This window comes from Lepus europaeus, chromosome 14 (genome assembly GCF_033115175.1).
Source record: "Lepus europaeus isolate LE1 chromosome 14, mLepTim1.pri, whole genome shotgun sequence".
NCBI classification, from domain to species: domain Eukaryota; kingdom Metazoa; phylum Chordata; class Mammalia; order Lagomorpha; family Leporidae; genus Lepus; species Lepus europaeus.
Window position 1 is genome coordinate 20,620,829 of NC_084840.1, and position 25,241 is coordinate 20,646,069.

General features: G+C 47.9%; 1 protein-coding gene across 2 annotated transcripts; it reads right to left on the reverse strand.

Annotated features, from left to right (window-relative positions):
• Positions 1-7,331: 7,331 nt before the first annotated feature.
• ELK4 (ETS transcription factor ELK4) lies at positions 7,332-24,691 on the reverse strand. 2 transcript variants are annotated; one of them, XM_062210216.1, is made up of 5 exons: positions 24,591-24,691; positions 16,942-17,157; positions 11,592-12,470; positions 10,717-10,833; positions 7,332-7,674 (listed from the first exon to the last, which is right to left on the reverse strand). In XM_062210216.1, the coding sequence occupies exons 2-5, from the start codon at positions 17,146-17,148 to the stop codon at positions 7,576-7,578; spliced, it is 1,302 nt and encodes a 433-aa protein (XP_062066200.1). In that variant the 5' UTR covers positions 17,149-17,157; positions 24,591-24,691; the 3' UTR covers positions 7,332-7,575. The 2 variants fall into 2 exon arrangements, with proteins under 2 accessions (XP_062066200.1, XP_062066199.1); XM_062210215.1 differs by lacking the exon at positions 24,591-24,691 and having other exon boundaries at positions 16,942-19,868.
• Between the last annotated feature and the right edge of the window lie 550 nt (positions 24,692-25,241).

Consider the following 25,241-nt stretch of genomic DNA (forward strand, 5'->3'; position numbering starts at 1 on the left):
AGGTGTTGCCCAACAGGTGAGTCAGGCTGCTGAGGGAGAAGACAGGGAGGCAGTCTCTCTCCAGCTGTATCAACAATTAATGATGCAGCAAGTGTTAACAGTTACCATTTAATGGCATATTTAGGAAAAAGAAAAGAAAAAAGGTCATCTTTTAATACTCTGAAGGTCTCCTAAAATGAAGCACACTAACTCAGTCAAGACAAGTTACTAATAACACTGTGACAACTGTTCACTCGGGTAGGTAGCGCTTGCGAAGCCACACAGCGATGTGGATATTCTGAGATGCTGATGTAAGATCGACAAGTGGGGAATGAACAGTGAAGCGAGCGTCTTCTAGCTGGGCTGACTGGCTCAAGGAAAGCACCCCAAGTTCTTCCTGCCACACACCACAGACTACGCGTGCCCGTGAGGTCGCATGGCTCCCTGCAGTACGCCTGACGGAGACCCAATGCAGCAGTCCCTGGGGGACACGTGCTAAATGGGATTGAGAGCTGACCATTCGGCACGCACACCCCTGCTAGTCTACGGGCCGCCAGTGCCCCCGCGATCAATACCCAAGACCCCCTCACTCCTGTCTCTGAGGAGGGCGTGTTGTGGAGAACATCGAGTAGGGCTAATGGGAAATTCGTACTTTATTCTTCAAAGTGCAAAGCTGCACACTTTTTAAAGCCAATTTCTCATTTGGTGAATAAAGGTCATAATTCTAAGAAACTATTACTAATCAGTTTTATTCACCTCAAACCCCAGCTAACCACTAGGCAAAATGACTGCACTGAGTTTCGTCTTTAATCTCCCCTACCCACAAAACCAAATGAAGCTGCCACGAGGCGAGAGTGAAGGGATCGCTATGACTGCGCTTGGCAAAGACCCAGGGCCAAACCGAATGAAGAGCCCTCGGGTAGTCAAGGGTGAACTGTTGCTTTGTCTTCACCCGGGAGCAGACGCCACTCCACAGCCGCGGCAGTCCATGAAGGACGCTTACTGTCGCAACCGCGGGACACCTGCTCACGGCTGACACTGCCCCAAAACAAAACGTGGATATGTCTCAGAAGTCGGACTGCCTCCTACGTAACAGACAATAAGCAGCAGTGATTAAACAGGAAGAAGCCGGATACTTCACAAAATTAAGTGTAAATCATTATAAAAAAAAGTCCTGCATTTCTAGAAAGCACAGTCCTGAAAGCCTGCCAGTCATTTACGACATCCTGGACAGAAGAGGAGGCCCAGGGCGCGAGAAGGCCGGCTCAGTCATCCGCTCACGCCGTCTTCCGACGCTCAATTTCCAGAAGCTATGCATGAGAAAGAAACCCAACTGCCCTGACCCTCCAAACCTTTATGCTGAAATTAAACAAAATAATCATTAAGTGCTTCCAGTTATTAAAAACAAACAGTGCTAATAAATGTGCCCAAGAAAGTGCCAAGTGATTTAATACAAGGATAGAGCAATCTCACCCCTCAGCCCTACGCGGACTTGAGTGATTCCACTGGTGAGAATGCTGGGCCAGCCGCAGGGCATCCCTGCCCCCACCCTGGCCCCGCCACAAACCCCAGGCCGGCCAGCACGGTTCGCAGCCCTTGGAAGGGACAGGACTCGGAAGGGGTCTTTGAGATGGGAAGCAAGGCAAAACTGTGAAGACTTCAGCCCACAGTACTGAGGTTTCACTACAGCTAATTATGTACAGTTCAAAAAGAAAAATCAGGCAACAATGCCAGAAGCCCTCCACTAACGTATCAATCCATTGTCAGACCTCTGTATTTTAGAAATCCCACTTCTCGTATAAATCTGAGACTTACAAACCAAATGAACATTTTACACAAAAGCAAATGTAAATATAGAAATTTTAAGAAAACATCCTTACCTGCTCAGTAATACATGAACATAAGAGAACGGTTTAAGATGATTTGATTTGGAATATGTCACATAGAAGCACTGTATCTCTAAAATGTTAGTAAGCAATTAGTCTTTAAGGCCTATAAATCTATTTTTAAAAAATGAAATGTAAAAGTCATTAATCTCTAAAAATGACAACTGCAAGTTGCAGCAATGTTTTTGGTTCTTTTTTTTTTTTTTTTTTTTTTTTTTTAGTTTTAGTATAAAACAAGACCAGGAGCCTTCCTACTCTCAAGGATGAGTAATACATGTTCCCTCTGAAAACAGATATATAGCACACTCAGCCAACACACCAGTGCTCACCTACAAGCAAACATGTACATACTCATGTACATCAGTCAGGATGACGTGGAAAGCAATGTTCTAGTCTCCCAGTTAAATGTCTAAGAGTCATGTTTCAAGCCTCATGCAACTTCCTGATGTGTACTGCACTCAAAAGAGCAGTGGTCACAAGACCTGACAGGTTGGAGGGATCCCTCATGAACGTCCTCGTTAGCCACAGCCTGGCTTTGCTGGCTTCAGCAGGAAGCCTGCAGCCACTCTTCCCCCCTCTCTGGATTTCCATCTTTCACAACACTGAGCTGCAAGACTGGCAGCACCCTAGAAACCAGTGTTTTCTGGCATCCTATCAATCCATCACCATTTCAGAAAAGTAGCTTAGAGAAGCCAACAGCTTGAGATGGAGCACTTCAACCACAACCAGCAATTCGCCTTTCACATCTGCCGTGTTGACAGGTCAAAACATGACTTTCATGGGAACAGGCTCCACCAGGCACAAGAAATGAAACCAAGCCACCTTCTCGTCTTGTTTAATACACCACCACCCACGAGAATTCTAGATTCTAAGATTAGAACTCCAGCTTCAGGAAACAGCTCTGATGACATTAAGGGGACTAGCAGGGCTCTGTGACTCAGGCAACGCTAGCAGCATTAAAAACCACCACCAAGCATTTACTTGTTGACCCTAAACCCAGCAGAAAATTAGCAAAATATTTCCCATAGAACCTGTTCTCAGTGGAGTGTCTGCTGCAGGCAATCAGAGCTGCCCTGCGCTGCGCTCACACCATGGACTGCATACTGCCCGCCAGTTCTGTTTTGGAAACACCATCAAGCCCTCAGAGCGCACACTGTGTCACGAGCAGTCTCACTTTCCTGGGGTTTGCACAGAGGGACCTGCATGCCTCTCCACACTTGTTTGCACACCTAAGGATGGCAACTCAGCGTACTTCCACGGGTAAATAAAACACACACAAAAGATGAAGTGCAGACGTATCAAGAAGAGTATTCCTCCAGAAGCTCAAGTGTCTGGAGTGAAAAAATAAAAAATGAAGAAATGAAAGCTGTTATATATTTTAACCTGAAATAATCCTGAACTTGGTGGTAAAATATAAGGCCAAAAGAACACTATAAGCAGACTAGTAAAATAAGAGTCATACCTAACATGAAGATGAAAAAGACAAAAGACCATTAAAAATAGTAAGTACGAAGTCCTACAAAACATTTGGAAACTGGTGATTATTTGGCAAGTTAGGAGTAAAAATGTGAAATTTTCCAAGTTGATGACAGCCTCCTCTGAAAAAAGTCCCTTCTACGATTTTTCCAAATATCACAAGAAAAGCACATTTTTTTTGGCCCAAAAATTGAAGGGCAGGCACTGGGGCACAGGGGGTTACGCCACTGCTCGGGAACCCGCATCCCATTGTCAAGGTGCTGCTTGGAGCTCCAGCTCCCTCCACTCCCATTCCAGCTTCCTGCTGATGCACCCTGGGAGCAGCAGGTGATGGCACCTGCCACCCATGTGGGAAGCCCAGAGGGAATCCGGGGCTTCTGGCCTTGGCCTGGCCCAGCCCCAGCTATTATGGGCATTTGGGAATGAACCAGCAGGTGGAAGATCTGTCTCTGTCTCTATGTTCTGCCTTTCAAGTAGATGAAAAAAAAACACTTTTTTAAGGGACTGGATTGAGAAGCAGTAACTGAGTAGGTGGTCTTCAGAGCAGAGCACGTGTTTCCAGAGGGTACACAAGACAATCTGCTTGCTGCAAGAAGAAAATACATGAGCCTTCCAAAAGTTCGTGGAAAATGATTATTGTAAAAAATTATGTACGGACTATAAAACACTTTTGCACCAAAATAAACTTATTAAAAAAATTTATCTGAAAGGCAGAGTGACAGGATGAAAAGAAGAGTCAAAGAGAGAGCTTCCATCTGCTGGTTCACTATGCCCACACAGCCAGGGCTGGGCCAGGCTGAAGCCAGGAGCCAGGAACTCCATCCAGGCCTCCCATGTGGGAGGCAGGAACTCTAGCACTTGGGCCATCCTCTGCTGTTTCCGAGACACAATAGCAGGAAGCTAGACCAGAAACTGAGGTGGGACTTAATCCCAGGCACTCTGATAAGGATGCAAGTGTCCCAAGTGGCAGCTTAATCCACTGCACTGCAATGCCCGCCCCCAGACTTATCTTTTAATTCCATTTTCCATAAACTTTCAGAAGTTCCCTCATATTAAAAACTGATTTCTAATATTTACTCTTATGTCATCCTTTGTTTCTGTGTTAAACATGGATGTTTAATAGGGTAAGTTTTTACGTTTAAGAGCTTTTGCTGATCAAGGCAAATGTTCAAAAAGACTAGAGATTGCTTCTCTCAATATCACTGAGTGTCGGTGACTGTGCTTGAACTCACTGGAAACATAAAGCTACCTTTCAGAACGTTAGTCAGCATCGAACTCTGAGAGCAGGACACAACAATGCCATCAGACCAGACATCACACGTGCTGGGTGTGAGTGGGACAGGAGACACTGTCCACAGCCCACAGTCAGCTCCAGGATCCCAAGCTTCTGATTTACGGAGTCGTCAGTCCTATCTTTCTGGATCTCTCATACAGCATGTAAACCTTCAAGGAATTTTCCAGTTAAAAAAAAAAATCCAGTACTCTATGTGGGCTCATGTGCTTACCTTCCCCATCAAAATCTGAAAACCCAGTATTATGCCCATTATTCCACACACCTGAAAATGTGAGGGAAAATTCAACTTACATATTAATCCTAAGAAGCTTCAGGCTGACCTTTAGAGGGCCCCCAGTCTTCAATTCTGTACAAATTAAAAAACAAAACAAAACAAAACAAAAAAACAAAAAACCTTCCTACCTTTGTTCAAACATACAAAACACACCAGCACAAAAGCACTGGGACAAACCATTTTCAGAAGGTGTTACTGAAGTCAGACGTGTGTTTTTAAAAATCAGCACATTAACAAGAAAAAGCTCACTTTGGAAACGGCGGCCACGGGCTCCCAGGCAACCGCATGGCCCTTCTCAGCTCCGAGGTGGTGACCGACTCCGGCTAATGCCACAGACTCAGGGCTTTCCGGGTATCCTAGCTGTCATGCGTCCCCCAGCATGTGATGTGCAGCTGGGGAAGGCCTAGGCAGCTCAGGGAATGCCAGAAACCCCATTCAGCCCGCTCCGCTTCCTGAACTGGGGCTACCACTGCCCAACAGCATCCCAGCCAGCTACCACCAGCAAACGTGCATCTCTCTGGGGAGACTGACCTCAACTGCTGGGTACCTTCTGATGCTAAGAATTCCGTGGATTTTCAAAAGACTATGGAGCTGAGACTTTTCCAGGAAGGAGGTAGTCTGCAAATAGAACTGTCTGCCTCAGACACATGAAGGTTGTAAACTCTGACTTTAAAAAGGATACACACACACACACACACACACAACTTCCCCAACTAGCTGATCCCAAAGGAAGCAGACTCTCATCAACTCATAAGGCTTCACACCTCTCTGAGGCTTCAGCTGTAGGTTTACAGAAAGGATTCCCTAGAACTGGTTCCCAGGCGGCTGCTCGGCCTGAGTTTTATGGTGCCCTGGTTTAAGGCACCTCTGTACTAAGATAGTTAATTAGCAAATATACCATCTGTGAAAACAAACCAATGGCTTTTCTCCTTTAATTCAAAAAGATAAAATACTTTTGTACTTTCAAATTTAAAACATCTACTTAAACTGAGCCATCAATATTTACCTATTCAATGTAAAAAATGCTAACCTAATAAAAACTATTCCAAAGTGCTGTGAGAGATCTAATTTCAAACAAGCAGGCGAACTAATTAATTCAATGCAGGGAGAAAGTTCAGAAGGCCTGCTCCCCACCACCCCGACACTGCCTTTCCACGTGACTATTGCACTTCACAAGTCTCCCACACTACACACAAGAAGGCAGCTCACTGAGTATTCTCCCTCCTCTGCCAGCGACCTAGCATAGATGACTTAACAAGAGCGTCTCTACACAGCACAACAATGAATTTAAAGTGAACAATGTGCATCTAGAAGATGCTGGCTTATATCAATGTTATTTTGAGCTCTTAAAAACTTCCTCATTCTATCTAGTTTTTGTGACTCAATGACAGGGTTAAAAGACTAGTTTAATGGACAAGTCATGGAGGGGACAGTTATGACTTGATCTTGGATTTCAAAGCAAAAATTTTCAAAGACCCTGTGACTGACATTGCTATCAGTTCAGGGTGGGGCTCAACAAATCTGTGCGCACCTGGCCCTGATTCCCAGAAGGGAAGATTCTATACAGGTGGTAAGGTAAAGACGAAGGCCTACACCTCTCACTACGAATACAAATAATCCAACCCCTAAGTAAGGCATTCCCCAATTATAAACCAAACAGGATTTGCAGGAAATAGGCCCATCCTTACCTCACTACTGACTACCTCTTTAAAACTGCTACCTCTAGCAACCTTGTATTTCAAAGGAAAGACGAAAGACACGCCATGGGAAATGAGGTAAGATGAGCAGGAAAGAGAAAGGTTCCCTCACTCTGGGTATCTCTAATGGAGAAAAGCCCTGTGTGCTGTTTCAAATTATGCAACGGACTCTAGTTCATTTTCCAAAAAGGCATCATTTTCCACGCTGCATACCATGGGCAATACTGCCTACCACTCCTGGAGAACAGGGGACCCTCTGGCTTGATGTGGGGTCCCACATTCTCACTGGAGGTTCCAAAAACTGAATTAAACCCCAGGTTTAAAAATCCTTCTGTGCTGTAATAGACTAGATCCAAGCTCTGCCGACAGGCTCAGACAAGAGCACAACTGAGATCCACCCAAGTCAACGTAAACAAGGCCACCACAGGTCACAGCAGGACAGGAGCTGTCATGTGTGGCTTCGATCAAGGAGGAATCAGAATGGTTATTTTTCTTCCACTGCTCATGAGCAGCTCACCTGCAGTCATTCAACAGAGCACACTTAGTCCTAAAGATAGAACCAATTTCATTTAACTGATATTTCTTTAAATAATAGACTCTAAGTATAATTTTTTCCTGGCCAGAGGGTCCCAAAAGCCAGGATTAACTTGTTCTTGTTCATTCCTGCAAAGCATAGCTGCTACATCCCACCAAAAATTACTTTAGCACAAAGCTCACAATATTAAAAAAAAAAAAAAAAGTTAAAGAAAAGAGAGGGAGGTGGAGTTCGAGCTCCAGTTAAGGCATCTTTATACACAGTCCACTCGAGTCCTGGTCAAGGGCATCCTCCAAAGGCGCTTCACGGGAACAGCAGAAATCCCAGCGGCCTGCTGTCAGCACTGTAGAACCACCACCCACTCACTTCAAGCGCAGTCGCGCCAGGTGTCTCTGTCTCTCTGCTCCTTGGTTCTCATGCCGCAAGTGCACAGGTTATGTCTTCTGTAGGTCTGGGGAGAATGGGCCAGGGGTGGAAGGTCCATCCAGGCCAGAGAGAGTGAATGGCCCGTGAGTATTCAGGACAGAAGGAAACTGGGAAGAAGAGAAAACACATCAGCATGCGTCACTCAGCCCCACCCTTGCCCTCTGTGTCCCTGCCATGCTCTGAGGCTGACCAGTGCCCACAGCACAAAGTGGTGTCAAAGCGACACTTACAAAATCATTTGTCCTTCCCATTAAATACAAACACTCCAACCTATCTTAAAGAAGCAGCAACAAAGAACAAGCCTTAGGTCCCCTCAAGTCCTAGGGCACACGGGTTTACACTGAACCTCAAGTGAAGGTTGTTAAAAGCTAAGAAAAAACTAGTGTATGCTGCAAAAAAGCAAATCATGAATCCTCAGAGAGAAGTCCAGGCAGGCACAAATACTTAGAGGGGCTTGTCCCAGAAAAGGGGTCCCCACTGCTTATTCTGAACCCAGCTCTCCAGGGAGAGTCCAGGCTGAAGCCAGGGGAGCACGGCAACTCTGCATGCGGTCTCAGATGCGAAACCCAGTCATCTGCTGAGAGGCCATGAAAACAGGGAAACAAAATACGGACAACTCTCAGCACTCTTTCTACTCAGTAATACAGTGACTTTGCAGCCAAAGGGAAAAGAACACCACAGAAATGTACAAAGACCTTTTTCTTCCTTTTCCTTATTAATTCATTTCTAAAAAAAAAAAATGAAAAGTTAAATTACAAAATATAAGAAAATTTCCCAGGGACAGTTACCTCTAATAAGTTAATGAATCGACCACAAGAAAGTCTACAAGTTATAGTCTACATTGTGGGAGCAAAATAATGGTTAAACCCATTAGGAATAGGAAGGGGGCTGGCGCTGTGGCGTAGTGGGTAAAGCTGCAGCCTGCAGTGCCGGCATCCCATACAGGCATCAGTTCGAGTCCTGGTTACTCCACTTCCAATCCAGCTCTCTGCTATGGCCTGGGAAAGCAGTAGAAGATGGCCCAAGTCCTTAGGCTCCTGGACCTGCATGGGTGACCTGGAACTCCTAGCTCCTGACTTCCAACTGCCCCAGCTCCAGCCATTGCAGCCATTTGGGGAATGAACCAGTGGATGGAAGACCTCTCTCTCTCTCTCTCTCTCTCTCTCTGCATCTGCCCCTCTGTAACTCTGTCTTTCAAATAAATAAATAAATCCTTAAAAAAAAAAGCAGGAATGGGAGGGTAACACAATACTCATTTTTAAAAATGTATACTTAAAATGTTCTCAAGTATCAATTCTAAGTAAAGAGCAAATGGGAGCATTTGACACACCATTCTCAAGACTTTTCTCTATTTTTTTAAATTCCAAACAAGAGGAAAAAACCTATGTGCAGAGATTTCCTGTGTGCATGTGCATATGTGTGTCTGCCTAAGAATGTAAGGGTACGTCAAAATGTTTGTTGGAAACTGGAATTAAAAGGTGAGTTTATTTGGGGACAGGAGTTTGCTCGTTTGCTCGTCACCCCGTGGTGCGCCCACACCCCACACCCCACACCACACACTGAAGCACCTGGCTCGAATCCTGACTACTCTCTTTCCATCCAGCTTTCTGCTCGTGCACCCTGGAAGGGAGCAGGCGATGTCAGTACTTGAGTCCCTGCCACCCACGCGGGAGACGTGGACTGAGATGCAGCCTTCTGATTCATTCTTTTTTTTTTTTTTTTTTTTACAGGCAGAGTGGATAGTGAGAGAGACAGAGAGAAAGGTCTTCCTTTTTGCCGCTGGTTCACCCTCCAATGGCCACTGCGGCCGGCGCATCGTGCTGATCCAAAGCCAGGAGCCAGGTGCTTCTCCTGGTCTCCCATGCGGGTGCAGGGGCCAAGGACTTGGGCCATCCTCCACTGCCTTCCCGGGCCATAGCAGAGAGCTAGCCTGGAAGAGGGGCAACCGGGATAGAATCTGGCGCCCCAACCGGGACTAGAACCCGGTGTGCCAGCGCCGTGAGGTGGAAGATTAGCCTGTTAAGCCATGGCGCCGGCCCTTCTGATTCATTCTGACCCAGACCTGGCTGTTGTTGGCATTTGGGGGAGTGAACCAATGAACCAAAGAACTCTCTGTCTCTGCCTTTCAAATTAAAACTCTTTAAAAAAGTCTTTCTAAAAAAGTTTTCTTTTGGTCAAAAGCATTTTGAAATCCAAGCTTTTTCATAATACATGTTTTCCAACACTTTTTAAAGACTCTTCACATTTATTTGGAAGGCAGAAAGAGAGAGAGAGACCCATCTCCCATCTGCTGGTTTACTCCCAGAATGGCCACAACATCTAGGGCTGAGTCAGGTTGCCAGGACCCTGGAATTCAATCTGGGTCTCCCACATGTACAGGAGAAACCCGACCACACGAGCCATCATCTGCTGCTTCCTAGGGTACGCATCAATAGGAAGCCGGAATCAGGAGCAGAAGGAAGACTCAAATCCAGACTCTGACGCAGGATGCAGGCATCCCAAGCAGCCCCTTAACTGCTCTGCCAAATGCCCATCTGTTTTTGTTTTTCAAACAGAGAATTTGTAGTGTTTAAAATGACCAAAAAAGGTGGTTATGCTTACAATAAACCACAGCATTAAGTCTTTTTTTTTTTTTTTTTTTTGGACAGGCAGAGTTAGACAGTGAGAGAGAGAGACAGAGAGAAAGGTCTTCCTTCCGTTGGTTCACCCCTAAATGGCCGCTACGGCCGGCACTGCGCTGATCCAAAGCCAGGAGCCAGGTGCTTCCTCCTAGTCTCCCATGCGGGTGCAGGGCCCAAGCACCTGGGCCATCCTCCACTGCCTTCCCGGGCCATAGCAGAGAACTGGACTGGAAGAGGAGCAACCAGGACAGAATCCAGCGCCCCAACCGGAACTAGAACCCGGGTGCCGGCACCACAGACAGAGGATTAGCCTAGTGGCTGAGGCGCTGGCCCAGCATCAAGTCTTGTTCTGCCTTAAAAGTATGTAATAGTAAAATGAAAGGTAATTATGCTGTGAATATTTGTGTTGGTGAAATTTCTAAATCATTAATTAAATCAAAGTTTTAGAAAGATAAAACACTGCGACACTATCTTTCTATCTCATTTAATATGCTCCATTTACAAGAGACAGACTTTTATGCAGTTTACCTGGAAAAGTGTGTTAGCACCTTGCAACCTGGCTGGACTCAGGGGAGCCACAGGGCTGAGAGTGCTCCAGAAGTGGATGCTGGACAGCAAGGGGCTTGGAGTCAGGAGGATGGGAGTCTGCAACACACAAATAAAAACATTGCTCAATGACTCACCAGGATTATGCTTTATCCATCAACAGAAGGCAAACAGCCTGATCCCAAATACTGCCCTATTCTCCACTGTAAGTATCTCCAAGTCCAAAATGCTATCACAATAAAAAAATTCCTAAATTATTTTTACAACCAAAGAAACATAAAGGTCAAAGTAACTACTTTTTCAGCCAAATTTGATAGTCTTTCCCAAACTGAAAACTCAGCCTGTATTTGGGTGCAGAGGATGATGGGCAACTGAGTCATCAACATTTCTCTACCTAACAATGAGATGGTCTGGGAGTAATCTATTAAACTGTCTTCTGAGATCTCAAGTTAATGGACACTGACTGTAACTGTTCAGACTTGTTACTCCACATCACAGCAGCCAGGACCCTCAAGGCCTCAGGAACTGATGTTTTCTAGAGATTATCACTGTTTTTTACATATCAACAAGTTTCACAAAACTATAAGGAGGCAGAGGAGCACACATTATTTTCTTCAGGAGGAAGTGGAAAATCTCAAAGCATTCATTTACTTGCAAGCAAATTTTTAAAGCCAACACTCCAACTCCTATTTTGACAATCTCAACTGAGGTGAGGAATTGTGTTGCTTTCACAGGGTTACATACCTTTTTAAGGCAAACCTAAGTGACAGATAGCAAACCTGAGAGTGTCAATTCTGGATCTGAACTCAAATGAAGATTTACAAAGGAGAAGAAATGCAAACAGTGGTGACAGCTACCTGTGAGAAAAGGGCTGGTGTAAGAGACGCTGTAGGGAGAGAAGGGCTTAGTATTCCCAGTGGGCTTGGATCACTGCCTGTGATCACAAGGGTGGGTGCCAGTTCCAACCCTTTGGGCTTCTTGGATCTTGATGAGTTATTGGTTTTGTCTTTTTCTGGCAAAGCAGAATCCTGGTCTTCAGGCTCCAGCGACAAGTTCTCCGGGAGTGCCACGGGCTGGGAGGCCACCGAGTCAACGTCTGTGTCGACGTCTGGGTGCGAGCTCAGTGGGGGCGAGGGCGTGCTGCTGGGAGGCTCCTGCAAGGGAGGGGAAAGGGACGAAGCGGGAGCTGTGCTGGGCAAAGTGGTGGATACGCTGCACACGGAAGTTGGGGCCTCCAGGAAAGGCAGTTTTGGGGACACCAGTGTCTCCAATGCTTGGATAGTTTCCTCTGAAGACGGAGAGACAGCGGGGCCGTTGGAAACAGCAGCAGCCACAGGTTCACCAGGTGGCTTTTTGGAAGGTGTCGTTACAAATCTGATGACAGACGGTGCTGGCTCCTGAGGAGACTTCTTCTCTGCCAGTCTCTCAGGCGGGCTCTCAATCTTCATGGATTTGGAAAGCCTCTTACTGCAGGAGTTCAAAGAGTTGAGAGTGAAGGAGGAATACAAGCCAGAGTGAATGTAGTCGTTTCGGCTGGAGGTCTTGGCGCCAGGCTGAAGGGGCTTCTCTTTCCCGCCGTTCTCCAAGTCTTTGGAACTGCTACTGACATCACTGAAGTTCAAAGTCTCAGAGTCTCTCTCAATCCTGCCCACTGTCATTGGATCCATCTTCAGAATCTCTGGGTAAGAGACAAACTTGTATACAAACTTCTGACCATTCACTTTTTTGATGATATTCTGTAGGTAAATAAAATAAGCAGTCTTACACTCTCCTGCACACTTACATCCCACAGCTCAAGCGGAAGCTGACTTCATGAGGTTCTCCACTTGCCAAGGAGACAGAGCTTACTTAAGAACCTCAGAATCATCTAAATTCACTGGGCCATATCAAACACAGGCCCTATACTACAGAGAAGTTAAGGCAAGAATATTCAAATGCCTTAACAGCTGAGCTACACTGTTAGAAGCAGACGGATTTTAACTGCCTAACTCTCACCCAGGTATCTGCAGTCAGAACTCACTGGACTGCAATCTCAACTAATTCCAAAGACACAGCCAAACACATCCTGAGCGAGCAAAAAAGAATTTACAGCACTACATCTGCTAAGTTCCCTACTTCATTCAGAAATTCCAGCTGTTGGGGCAGACACTGTAAGCCCCTGCACGTCACCCCCACATCCACTAGCAGAGGGCCTGGGGTCAAGTCCCACCTCTGCTTCCATCCTGTTGATGCACACCCAGGGAGGCAGCACATGATGGCTCAAATACTTGAGTCCCTGCCACCCCCGTGGAGACCTGGATGGAGCTCCTGGCTCCTCTGCCCCAGCCCCGGCTGCCGTGGACATTTGAGAAGCAAACAAGCAGAAAGAAGCTCTAGCTCTGCCTCTATACCTTTCACATAAATTTTTTAAAAATTTTGTTGTATATTTCGTTGTTTCTTACTTCCTGTCTCATACCGGAAAGCTGGTAAGATCAACCACTTAAAAGGTGAATGAGATTAGGATCTCAGCCTCCCGTTCTAAGACTGTCCTTTACAGCATTTACTTTACTTCAGTGCCCAAGAATGCATTCACAGCAATCACTTGTTAAAGAACAACGACATAAGTTTAATTAAATCCATTCTATATATTAACAGCTATTCTTCAGGGCAGGGGTGGGGAACCTTTTTTCTGCCAAGGGCCAGTTAGATCCTTAAAACATCATTCACAGGCCATACAAAATCATCAACTTAAAAATTAGCATGCTTCCTGAGGAACTACTTGTTAAATTCTTGATTTAGGCGAGGGTTAAGCTTGTGATTATAAAGTAAGTTGAAAGTATGTCATCGGGGCCAGCGCTGAGGCTCAACAGGTTAATCCTCCGCCTGCAGTGTTGGCATTCCATTTGGGCACCGGTTCTAATCCCGGCTGCTCCTCTTCCAATCCAGCTCTTTGCTGTGGCCTGGGAAAGCAGTAGAAAATGGCCCAAGTCCTTGGGTCTCTGCACCCACGTGGGAGACCTGGAAGAAGCTCCTGCCTCCTGGCTTTGGACAGACACAGCTCCAGCCGTTTCAGCCATCTGGGGAGTGAACCAACGGAAGGAAGAGCTTTCTCTCTGTCTCTTCCTCTCATTGTCTGTAACTCCACCTCTCAAATAAATGAATAAAATCTTAAAAAAGTATGTCATTGCAAAAATTAAAAGAAATATAAGCAAAGGAGGAGAGAGAGTGGGTAGTATCATCATCTTTTTAAAAAAAAATTATTTTATTTATTTGAATGAGATTCATAGAGAGGTAGAAACAGAGCGAGAAAGGTTTTTCATTCGTTGGTTCACTCCCCAAATGGCCCAATAGCTGGAGCTGAGCTGATCCAAAGACAGGAGTCAGGAGCTTCTTCTGGGTCTCCCACATGGGTGCAGGGGCCCAACAACTTGAACCATCCTCTGGTGCTTTCCCAGGTGCATTAGCAGGGAGCTAGATCGGAAGTGGAGCAGCCAGGATTTGAACTGGTACCCATATGGGGATGCTAGCACTGCAGGTCAGGGTTTTAACCTGTTGCACCACATCACTAGCCCCAGTATCATTACAATCTTTAAAAAAAAAAAAAAAAAAAAAAGAATTATTTTATTTATTTGAAAGAGTTACAGAGAGAGGTAGAGCCAGGGGAGAGAGGTTTTCCATTCTGCTGGTTCACCCCTCAAATGACTGCAATGGCCAGAGCTGAACGGATCTGAAGCCAGGAGCCAGGAGTTTCTTCCGGGTCTCCCACGTGAGTGCAAGGGCCCAAGGACTTGGGCCATCTTCTACTGCTTTCCTAGGCCATAGCAGAGAGCTGGATCAGAAGAGGAGCAGCCAGGACCCAAACCAGTGCCCTATGGGATGCCAGTAATGCAGGCTGGGGCTTTAACCCACCGTGCCACAGCACTGGCCCCATTATGTTCTTAAAAGCTGGATATATGCAGGGGCCGACACTGTGGCTCAGTGGGTTAAAGCCGCGGCCTGCAGCGCTGGGATCCCATGTGGGCGATGGTTCTAGTCCTGGTTGCTCCACTTCTGATCCAGCTCCCTGCTAATGTGCCTAGGAAAACAGTGAAGATGGCCCAAATGCTTGGGCCCCTGCACCCACTAAGGAGATCTGGAGGAAGCTCCTGGTTCTTGGCTTCAGCCTGGGCCAGCCCTGCCTGTTGTGACAATTTGGGGAGTGAACCAGTGAATCGAAGATCTCTCTTTCTCTCTCCCTTCTTCTCTAACTCTGCCTTTCAAATAAATAAACCTTAAAAAAAGCTATATATATTATGTACATATGAAATACATGGAATCTGTTCCCTTTATATAAGTTTTTAAAAACACAAAATAATTAAAAATAAATGAAAAAATGAGCCTGTTGTAAATTTATTAAATTTGAGTCCTGCCTACAGTTGCCTTGTCAGGGCCAGACCCAATGATTTAATGGGCTTTATACTGACCACATCCAGACATTCCCCTCCCCTGCTAAGGGTTTTGTTTTGTTTTGTTTTTGCCAAACAAGCCTTGTGCATTTTTTTTAAGATTTATTTATTTATTTGAAAGGCAGAGTTACAGATAGAGAGGCGAGACAGAGAGAGATTGATCTTCCATCTGCTGGTTCACCCCCAAATGCCACAATGACTGGGGCTGGGCTGGGCCTTGCCAAAGCCACGAGCCAAAAGCTTCTTCTGGGTCTCCCACACAGGTGCAGGGGCCCAACAATCTGGGCCATCCTCCACTGCTTTCCCAGGTACATTAGCAGGGAGCTGGATAGGAAGCGGAGCAGCCGGGATTCAAACTGGTGCCCATATGTGATGCCGGAGCTGCAGGCCCTGGCTTAACCTGCTGTGCCACAGTGCTGCACCCCTCCTCCCAAGCTAAGGTACTAACTTGTGCTCCTTGGATTAAGCTAAACTAAAAATGAAGTAAAATTATAAAAACAAGTACAGGGGGCCAGTGCTGTGGCGCAGCGGGTAAAGCTGCTGCCTGCAGTGCCGGTACCCAATGTGGGCGCTGGTTCGGGACCCAGCTCTCCACTTCCGATCCAGCTCTCTGCTATGGCCTAGGAAAGCAGTAGAAGATGGCCCAAGTGCTTGGGCCCTGCACCCGTATGGGAGACCCGGAGGAGGCTCCTCGCTCCTGGCTTCGGATCAGCGCAGCTCAAGCCATTGCGCTCAGTTGGGGAGTAAAGCAGCGGATAGAAGATCTCTCTCTCTCTCTCTCTGTAACTCTAACTTTCAAATAAATAAAAAAACTTTTTAAAAAACCACACTGTATATAAGGGGCAAGTACTTAGTGTAGCAGTTAACCCCATATTGAATTGCCTTGTTAGACTCCTAGCTCTGCTTCCAATCCCAGCTTCTTGAAAACGCACACCCTAGGAGGCAGTAGTGATGGCTTAAGCACCTAGGTCCCTGCCATTCACATGGGAGACCAGGATGGAGTTCCTGGCCCAGTCCTGGCTGTTGCAGGCATTTGGGGAGTTTACTAGTGAATGGATGACCTCTCTGTCTCCTCTCTCATTCTGTTCCTTTACCTTTCAAATAAAGTAAAAATAAATAAATATACAAAAATTTAAAGTAATTTCTTTTTAAAAAATTGTATTTATTAGAGAGACAGAAAAGTGTCCCCATCTGCTGGCTCACTCCCCCAGATACTGGCAAGCAGGGGGCTGGGGAGGGCCAAAGGCAGGCGGTTTAGAAATCAATCCAGCTCTCCCACATGAGAGGCAGGGACCCAGTCACCTGAGTCATCAGCTGTTCCCTTCCAGGAGCTGCATGAGCAGGAAGCAGGTACAGGGGAGCCAGTGCTGGACACAGGAGCAAGAACTCCAACGTAGGAGGCGGGCATCCTAACCAGCATTTAAAACGAGAGACTAAGTGCCCTCTCCAACACAATTTTTAAAATAAATTACAAAATACATAAGCGTATGTATTTATCCTTGAGAATCTCCAAATTTCTTTTCCCAATCCTGTACTTTTTCTTTCAAAGACAACTGCAGTTAGGAATAAAACATGTACAATTAGAATAGCTTACTGCGTAAGCGTTTGTACAGATATAACTGGAACACTGACACCTTGTATCCTAATTCCAAACCGCTGAAGTTCTAAAATAAACTGGATTAAAACAAACTAAGACATTAATATTTACAATCTCAACAGAAAAAAAGGAGTAATTCTTGTCTTGAGGTTTTCTGCGTCCAATCACGACCAGGACACGTATTACCTTCACATAGTAGTATCTGAGGGCCCGGCTGAGCTTGTCATAGTTCATGGTCGGCTTGTTCTTGCGGACCCCCCACAGCCGAGCCACCTCCTCCGCCTGCAGGAGCTTGAACTCCCCGTCATTCGAGGTCCAGCAGATGACGTCCTTATTCTGCGGCTCCTGCAGGAGCTGAAGAAGGAACTGCCACAGGGTGACAGCACTGTCCATAGCAATGGGCTGCAGGAACAAGATAAATGTGTGATAACACAAGTGGCCAGTACTAATGCAGCCCTGATTGTCAGGAACTGGGGAAGTGCTCGAAGCGTGTTCACTCACTGCACGCACACAGCACTCCACTGTGAGAGGGTTACTAGTACATCCTTTCACATGGTGAAGTAACTCGTCCAAGGTCACACAAGTTAACTGTTGAAACTGAGACTTAGGCCAGACACTGGGTGACCAGAGTGTAAACTCTTTAAGCACGAGGGCAGGTGCTGTGGTGCGGTGGGTTAAAACCACAACCTGCAGCACCAACATCCCATACGGGCAATGGTTCAAATCCCAGCTGCTCTACTTTCAACCCAGCTCCCTGCCAATGTGCCTGAGAAAGTAGCAGAGAATGGCCCAAGTGCTTGAGCCCTTGCACTCACTGGGAGACTTGGAAGAAGCTCCTGGCTCCTGGTTTTGGCCTCACCCAGCCTGGCCAATGCAACCATTTGGGGAGAGTGAATTAGCGGATGAAAGATCCGTTGCTCTCCCCATCTCTGCCTCTCTGTAACACTACCTTTCAAATAAATAAATTAAAAACAAAAAAACAAAAAAACAAAAAAACAAAACCACCTCTTAAGTACACCATGCTGCTTAAGGAAACTCGTAAGTAGTAAGTAGCTTACAAGAAAAATAAAGCTACTTCCATGCATTATAGGAGCAGACTGATGATTGCCAATCACTACACTATCACAGTTACTGAATTTTATCTTAAAATCTCGTCTTCTAAGGGCCAGCACTGTGGCACAACAGGTAAAGTCGCAGCCTGCAATGCCAGCATTCCATATGGGTACAGGTTCAAGTCCTGGCTGCTCTATTTCCCATCCAGCTCCCTATTAACAGTCTGAGAAAGGCAGTGGAAGATGGCCCAAGTATCTGGGTTCCAGCCCCCCATGTGAGAGACCTGGATGGAGTTTCAGGCTCCTGGCTTCAGTCTGGCCCAGCCCCAGCCATTGAGGCCATCTGGGGAGTGAACAAGCAATGGAAGCTCTCTCTCTGTCTCTTTCTCTGTGTAACTCTGCCTTTCAAATAAAATCATAAAAAAAAAAAAAATCTCGGCCGGCGCCGTGGCTCACTTGGCTAATCCTCCACCTGCGGCACCGGCACCCCGGGGTTCTAGTCCCAGTTGGGGCGCCAGGTACTAGTCCAATTTGCTCCTTTTCCAGTCCAGCTCTCTGCTGTGGCCCGGGAGGGCAGCAGAGGATGGCCCAAGTGCTTGGGTCCCTGCACCCACATGGGAGACCGGGAGGAAGCACCCAGCTCCTGGCTTCAGATAGGCGCAGCGCTGGCCATAAGCGAACATTAGGGGAGTGAACCAACAGAAGGAAGACCTTTCTCTCTGTCACTGTCTATAACTCTCTCTCTGTCTCTCTCTCTCACTAACTCTGCCTGGCCAAAAAAAGAAAAAGAAAAAGAAAAACTCATGGTCCAATTCTCTCAAAAAAGACCATCATTTTGAGGCCAGAATTGTGGTACAGCAGGCTGAATTGCTACCTGCATTGCCAGCACTCAGTGTAAGCACTGGTTGAAGTCTGGTTACTCTGCTTCCAATCCAGCTCCCTGCAATGTACCTGGGAAAGCAGTGGAAAACAGTCCAAGTGTTTGGGCCCCTGCCATCCTTGTGGGAGACCCGGATACAGTTCTAGGCTCCTGGCTTCAGTCTGGCCCAGCCCTAGGCATTGCAGCCATCTGGGGAGTGAACCAGTGGATGAAGATTTCTCTAACTCTGCTTTTCAAATAAATAAATCTTTTTTTTTTAATGGCCATCATTTCATCAATCTAAATCAACTCAATTTGTTTACTTGCTAAGATGGCATGGTATGGTGTGTGTGTAGTCTCTCCCACAGTGGCCCAGAGGCTAAGTAAGGTACACAGAATAATGTACTTTTGCTCTAACTAGTATTTTTACCTCCAAATAATATCCATTATCATAAATGTAATTTACATACAAATTGGCAGCACTGAGATTTCAGCAAAATGTTTCCTGGTTTACTTTACGAGTTCTGTCACCTCTGTCCTTGGGGGTACCTCTGCACAGATTCTCCTTTTACTTGACTGGTAACCTTTATTTGGTTCTCAAGACAGGAAATGAAGACCAATCCTTCACTAGCTAAAGCTTTATCATCTCCCTGTTTGGGCCAGGGTTTCTTAATTTTGGCCCAGATCACTGTCCTTGGTGGGGGCTGGCAGCACCCTCCCAGCCTGCTGTGACAATCAAAACAGTCTGCAAATGTTCCCTTGGGGTCAAAACTTAGAGCAGCTAATTTAAGCAATGCAACCGCAAGGAAATGATGTCACAAAGGTATTTTCCTCATAGAATTTCTCTTTGTCTCTTAGCAAGAATCCTTCAGGGCAGTAACTCTGGCCAAACACACATAAGCCTGTCCTAAAGAAGCTGAGGACTGAACACCCTCCCTCACACAGAAACCAGAACCTACGAGTGCAATCTCACTGGACCATGAGAGAGTTTAACAAATTAAAACAATTCCATCCGAACACTACAAACACGGGTAAACTGAACTACAACAATACAACTGTGTAATGCCCAATATGGGAGAAAATATTTTCAAATAATGTATCTCAAAAGGTATTTCCATCCAAAATACAGAAAGAACTCTTTAAACAACAAATTAAAAATAGACAAAGGATTTCAAAACATATTTCCCCAAAGAAGAGAAATAAATAACTACTAAGCACACAATAAATGCTCAATATCACTAGTGATTAGGGAAATGAAAATCAAAACCACCTTAGAAACCACCTTATGCCCACCAGGATGGCTGCAGTAAAACCCGATGGACAGTAAGTGCTGGCAAGGACGTGGAGTCTCAGACACTGCTGGGGGATGGAAAAGGGCGCAGCTACTTAGGACAAGCTTACCGTGGGTACAGAAATTCCACTCTGAGATACACACCCAAGAGAAATAAAACATGGGTTCTCATAAAAACTTATACCGGCATGTTCACAGAATTACTAATATCAAAAAAACAACCAACCTGATGAATGGATAAATAAAATGTGGTGCATGGAGCCAGAAACGGGAATGAAGTACTGTCACAACAGGGACGAACCTTGTCAACGCTACATGAGTGAAAAAGCCAGCCACCAGAGAACACACACTGCACTTTCTTTCCTACGGGGTGTCCAGAACAGACAAGTATACAGACACACAAAGCAGATCACTGGTTGCTCAGAGCTGAAGACGGGGGTGAAGACTGGAGAGCAACTGTTAATGGGGACAGGGCTTCTTTTTGTGATGTAAAAAATATATATTTTCAGAAACTTCTTTTTGGACAGGCAGAGAGAGAGAAGACAAATACAGCTCCCACCTGCTGGCTCACTCTCCAAATGCCTTACAATGGCTGCAGGGACTGGGAAACTCTATCCAGGTCTCTCACCTGGGTGGCAAGAACTCAACTACTTGGGCCATCACAGCTGCCTCCCAGGGTCTACACTGGCAGGAAGCTGGATCAGAAGCTAGAGCCAGATTATCAAACCCAGGGACATGGGCATCCTAACCAAAGAATTACCCAGCCACTAGAACAAATACCTGCCCTGTGATGAAAATATTTTAAATCTAGATGGTGGTGCTGGTTGCACAATTCTGTAAAAGTGCTAAAACCCCTGGATTGTACATTTCGTGGTACATCTCAATAAACATGTTTTGGGGCCAGTGTTGTGACATAGCAGGAAAAGCTGTCAACTGCGATGCCAGTGTCCCACATGGATGCCATTTCATGTCCTGGCTGCTCCACTTCCAATTCAGCTCCCTGCTAAAGGTCTGGGAAAAGCAGTGAAAAATGGCCCAGTGGGAGACATAGCTGAAACTCCTGGCTCCTGCCTGGCCCAGCGCTGGCCATTGCAGCCATCTGGGGAGTCAAGCAGCATATGGAAGACATCCCTCTCTAACTCTGACTTTCAAGATAAATAATCTTTTAAAAAACAAACATGTTGGAAACAAATCTAACACAACAGACAGAAAATCCAGACTGAGAAGACTAATTCCAACACAACACTCATAGGAGATGGGGTCCTTAAGAGTCAGCCACGGGGCCGGCGCCATGGCTCACTTGGTTAATCCTCTCCGCCTGCGGCGCCGGCACCCCGGGTTCTAGTCCTGGTTGCTCCTCTTCCAGCCCCGCTCTCTGCTGAGGCCCAGGAGGGCAGTGGAGGATGGCCCAGGTGCTTGGGCCCTGCACCCGCATGGGAGACCAGGAGAGGCACCTGGCTCCTGGCTTCGGATCAGCACAGCGCTGGCCATGGCAGCCATTTGAGGAGTGAACCAACAGAAGGAAGACCTTTTTCTCTCTCTCTCTCTCTGTCTATAATTCTACCTGTCAAATTAAAAAAAAAAAAAAAAAGTCATCCACATCTGCTTCCACCGGGGGCAGCAGTGGAAACACCTGGGTTTCTGCCACTTTTCTGAGACACCAAAAGCTCTCCAGGCCACCTGGTTACCACAAGGAAGCCACGTGCACAGAAAAACGGTCTCCCAACATTGAGAAGGGGAGATGAAAAACAGAGGGGAGATGCGTCCCACAGAGAAGTACAGCCATTCATCCAAGTCTCTCTTCAGTCTGTACTATTCATTAGTGAAATCTCCTGGGCCTGCTAAAGCACTAACATCACCAGCTGAGCGTAGAGTGTGACCTATTACATACGAAGTACCAAGAATCCACAAACAGTAAGTGCTACCTTAATCTGAACAACATGACCACTAGAAATCAGTGCTGCACTCACTAAAACTGAGATAAAACAGTAGAATTTTTTTAAAATTTTACTTATTTGAAAGGCAGAGAGAGAGAAATCTTCCATGCATTGATTCACTCCCCAAATACTTCATCTGGGTCTTCCAAGTGGGTGGCAGAGACCCAAGATCTCGGACCATCATCTGCTGCCTTCCCAGGCACATCAGCAGGAGACTGGATTGGAAGCACGCAGTAGCTGGGATTCGAACCAGGCATCCCAAGCAGGGGCTTGACTTGTTGCACCACAATGTCCACCCCAAAACAGCAGCTTTTGAAAATCTCCATGGGATGGTGGAGGGGTAGGGTGTTGGGGACAGTGCCCTGTCATTTTTCTGAGTTTACCAGACTTATCTTTATTCAACATAGTTTTCCCACGTTAAACAATTATTTGTGGGGTGCAAGTTTGGTGTAGCTCCTGCATCCCACATCAGAGTACCCGGGGTTCAAGTCCCAGCTCCGCTCCTGAGTCCAGCTTCCTGTTCACGCGTACCACAGCAGGCAGCAGGTAGATCCTGGATTGAATTCCTAGCCCCCCCCCCCTTGGCCTGGCTGCAGGGGGCATTTGGGGAGTGACCCAGCAAAGGGAAGATTCCTGTCTGTCATTCGCTCTCAAAAGTCTTTTTAATTTAATTACTTGCTAGTCTAAGCCTGTTAATACTCCTTCCTAGTAAACACTAACTTAACCAAAGAACTCAATTTCCACATTTGCAGCCATGACCTTCACATCAGGAACGCTATGGGTAGAGATCCGAACGTGAGACACGGTGATAAAGGAAGCCAGGAAAGCCAGGCAGAGAACCAGAATCTCTAGACGACAAATGTGGTGCTTATAATTCCAGTGAGTTTTGGAAAGCTTCTAAAACCCAAATTCCTACGTCTTGACACCTGCCATGTGGACACTGTTTAAGCCCTACAGGTTTATGACGGCTAAGCTGTCCAGAGAGACAGAAGTGAGACCTCCGTTCCACAGTGAGCACCCAGGTGTCACCCTGAGCAAACAGCAGCAGCGACCCCGAGGTGGGCGAGTTTTGCCTTCCACCTTCCCCTCTGCAGAGTCAACTGCTGGGGTGGCCGGCTCGGTGGGGCGCTGAGGCATAGCCCAGCTGGTGGGGCACAGCCCAGCTGTTGACAACCCTGTGCTTCCTGGACGTGGCCACAACGCTGCTGACAGTAAAACAGGCGGCTGTGGGTTTGGACTGAAGTACTGCACATGTCTTTTGAGAAAAACTAACATACACATAAAATGGACATCTGCAGTGGGTTTTAAAGGAATGTCTTATTAATTCGATCTTGGTGTCAGGTTATTCTTTTGACTGAAAAACTGGTGAACCTTTGGGTCTATAATAAAATTGAAACATTTTAGTTCCCGAAAGTGTGATATGAACTATGAACTTCAATGGTTTCTTCAACCATAAAAGAGGACTGAAGGGAAAAAAATTCCAGAAGAGAATTAAAAATTACAAAGGTGAAATGAGTTTAAAAAAAAAATACAAATACTTTTGATTCTTGTTACCTATTAAAAGAGGAAAAAATAAAACATGATTTTCCTTCTTAGAAAAACCCCAAGTTTTCCACAATTAGTTTTTTAAAAAAAAGTTTTTAGAGGTGTAATGAAGGAACAACTAATTCAAATGAAGGAGTCTGGCTTTCTAGGGGTTAAATGTGAAGACGTAACTGATTCCACCTCACCCCTCCGAAGATCAAGCCCTGAGCCACCCTGTGCGCGGGGCATGATGAAATAACTTGTTGGGGAAGGGAAGACTCAACTAAACGAACCTTTCCCACCCTAAACATGTTTATAAAACACACAGTCCAGTTGCTGTGGAGACCCACAGCCCGACTATTTTTCAGAGACAGCAGCTAAGAACCAAACACCAAGTCTCCAGATTCTTCAGTGAGCAGCTTAAACAAAACCAAACCAGATCATCAAATGTGCCAAGCCTAGACCTGAGCTAAAAATCACCGCAAGCTCCACCAACGGGACACGGAGCGGGCGCCCGTCAATCACGAAGTATCTTGCAGGGTAACGTTGCCCAAAAAATCCGGGCCCGAGCCACCGCGCCGTCAGCCCCGGCATCCCCGGGGTCCACCCGGCAGGGTCCGGCGACAGGAGACCCCCGGGACCCCCACCGAAACGGCCCACGCTTCCGCCGGCCGGGGAGGAAGCCCACCGGGCCTCGCTCGCCCGCCGCGGCGCCGCTCCGGCCCCCACAGACCCCACAGACGTGCCCAGCGCGTCCTCCCGGGGACGCGGCGGCCACCAGCGAGCCGGGGAGGGAGGCGGCGCTGCGGGCGACCGAGCGGGAAGGAAACTCGACACCGGATGAGCCGCAGCTCGGGGCAGGAAGCCGCGCCGGCGACCGTGCGCCGCGGAGATCAAAGTCCGCGGGGCCGGGCGCTTTCATTTTCCAACTTCCTGTGCCCCGGCGAAGTCGCACTCGCTCCCCGCCGCCACCTTCTGCCCGGGACACCTCGCAAGACCAAATAAGGGGCGCGGCGAGCCGGGCGGGGCGCCCCGCGTCCACCTGCGCGGCGCCGGGCGGCAGCCGCGAGGCCGGGCGCGTCCGGGGCGGCCCCGAGGCAGCGAGCGCCCCGCCCGCCCGCGCCTGCCCGGGCCGCGGCCGCCGCGAGACCCCGACGGGGCGCGCCGCTCACCGAGGCCGCGCGCCGGGCTGCGGGTCGCTGTCCGCCTCGAGCTCGACGCTCCGCTCCGCCCGCCGCCTCCTCGCCTTCCTCACGCCGGGCACTCGAGGACGGCGCGGCAGCCGCTGCGACCCCCGCGGCGGAGGCGAGCCCGCCGGGCGCCCACAGCCGCCCGCATCTCCCGCCGCCGCGGCTCCTCGCGCCCCGCCCGGCCCGCCCCCGCACGCGGCGGCGGCAGTGGCGGCGGCGGCGGCGGCGGCGGCGCGGGTCGTCCGGCCGCTACCCGCCGGGCGCGCGCTCGGGGCGTTCCTCGCCGTCGCCCGGCCTGCCAGTCGCGCCGCGGCCGCCGCCACTCTCAAACCCCCCGGCAGCGCCCGGGCCCCTCCCAGACGCCGTCGCCGCCGCGCGTCACTTCCGGGGGTGTGGAGGGCGGGGCCGCGGCCCTGAGGGGCGCTGCGAGGCCCGGCCGCCCCCAAGCCGGGGTCCGGGGGCGAGGGGGTCGGGCGAGGGCGCCCCCTGGAGCTCGCCGCTCGCCGCTCGCCGCCGCCGCCGGCCGGCTGGTGCTTCCCTGCGTCGCCGGGCCCGAAGCGGCCGCCTGCGTCGGGACCCCTGACTCCCCCTCCCGGGTCGTGGGGCCCCTCCGGGCGCTCGCGGAGCCGCCCG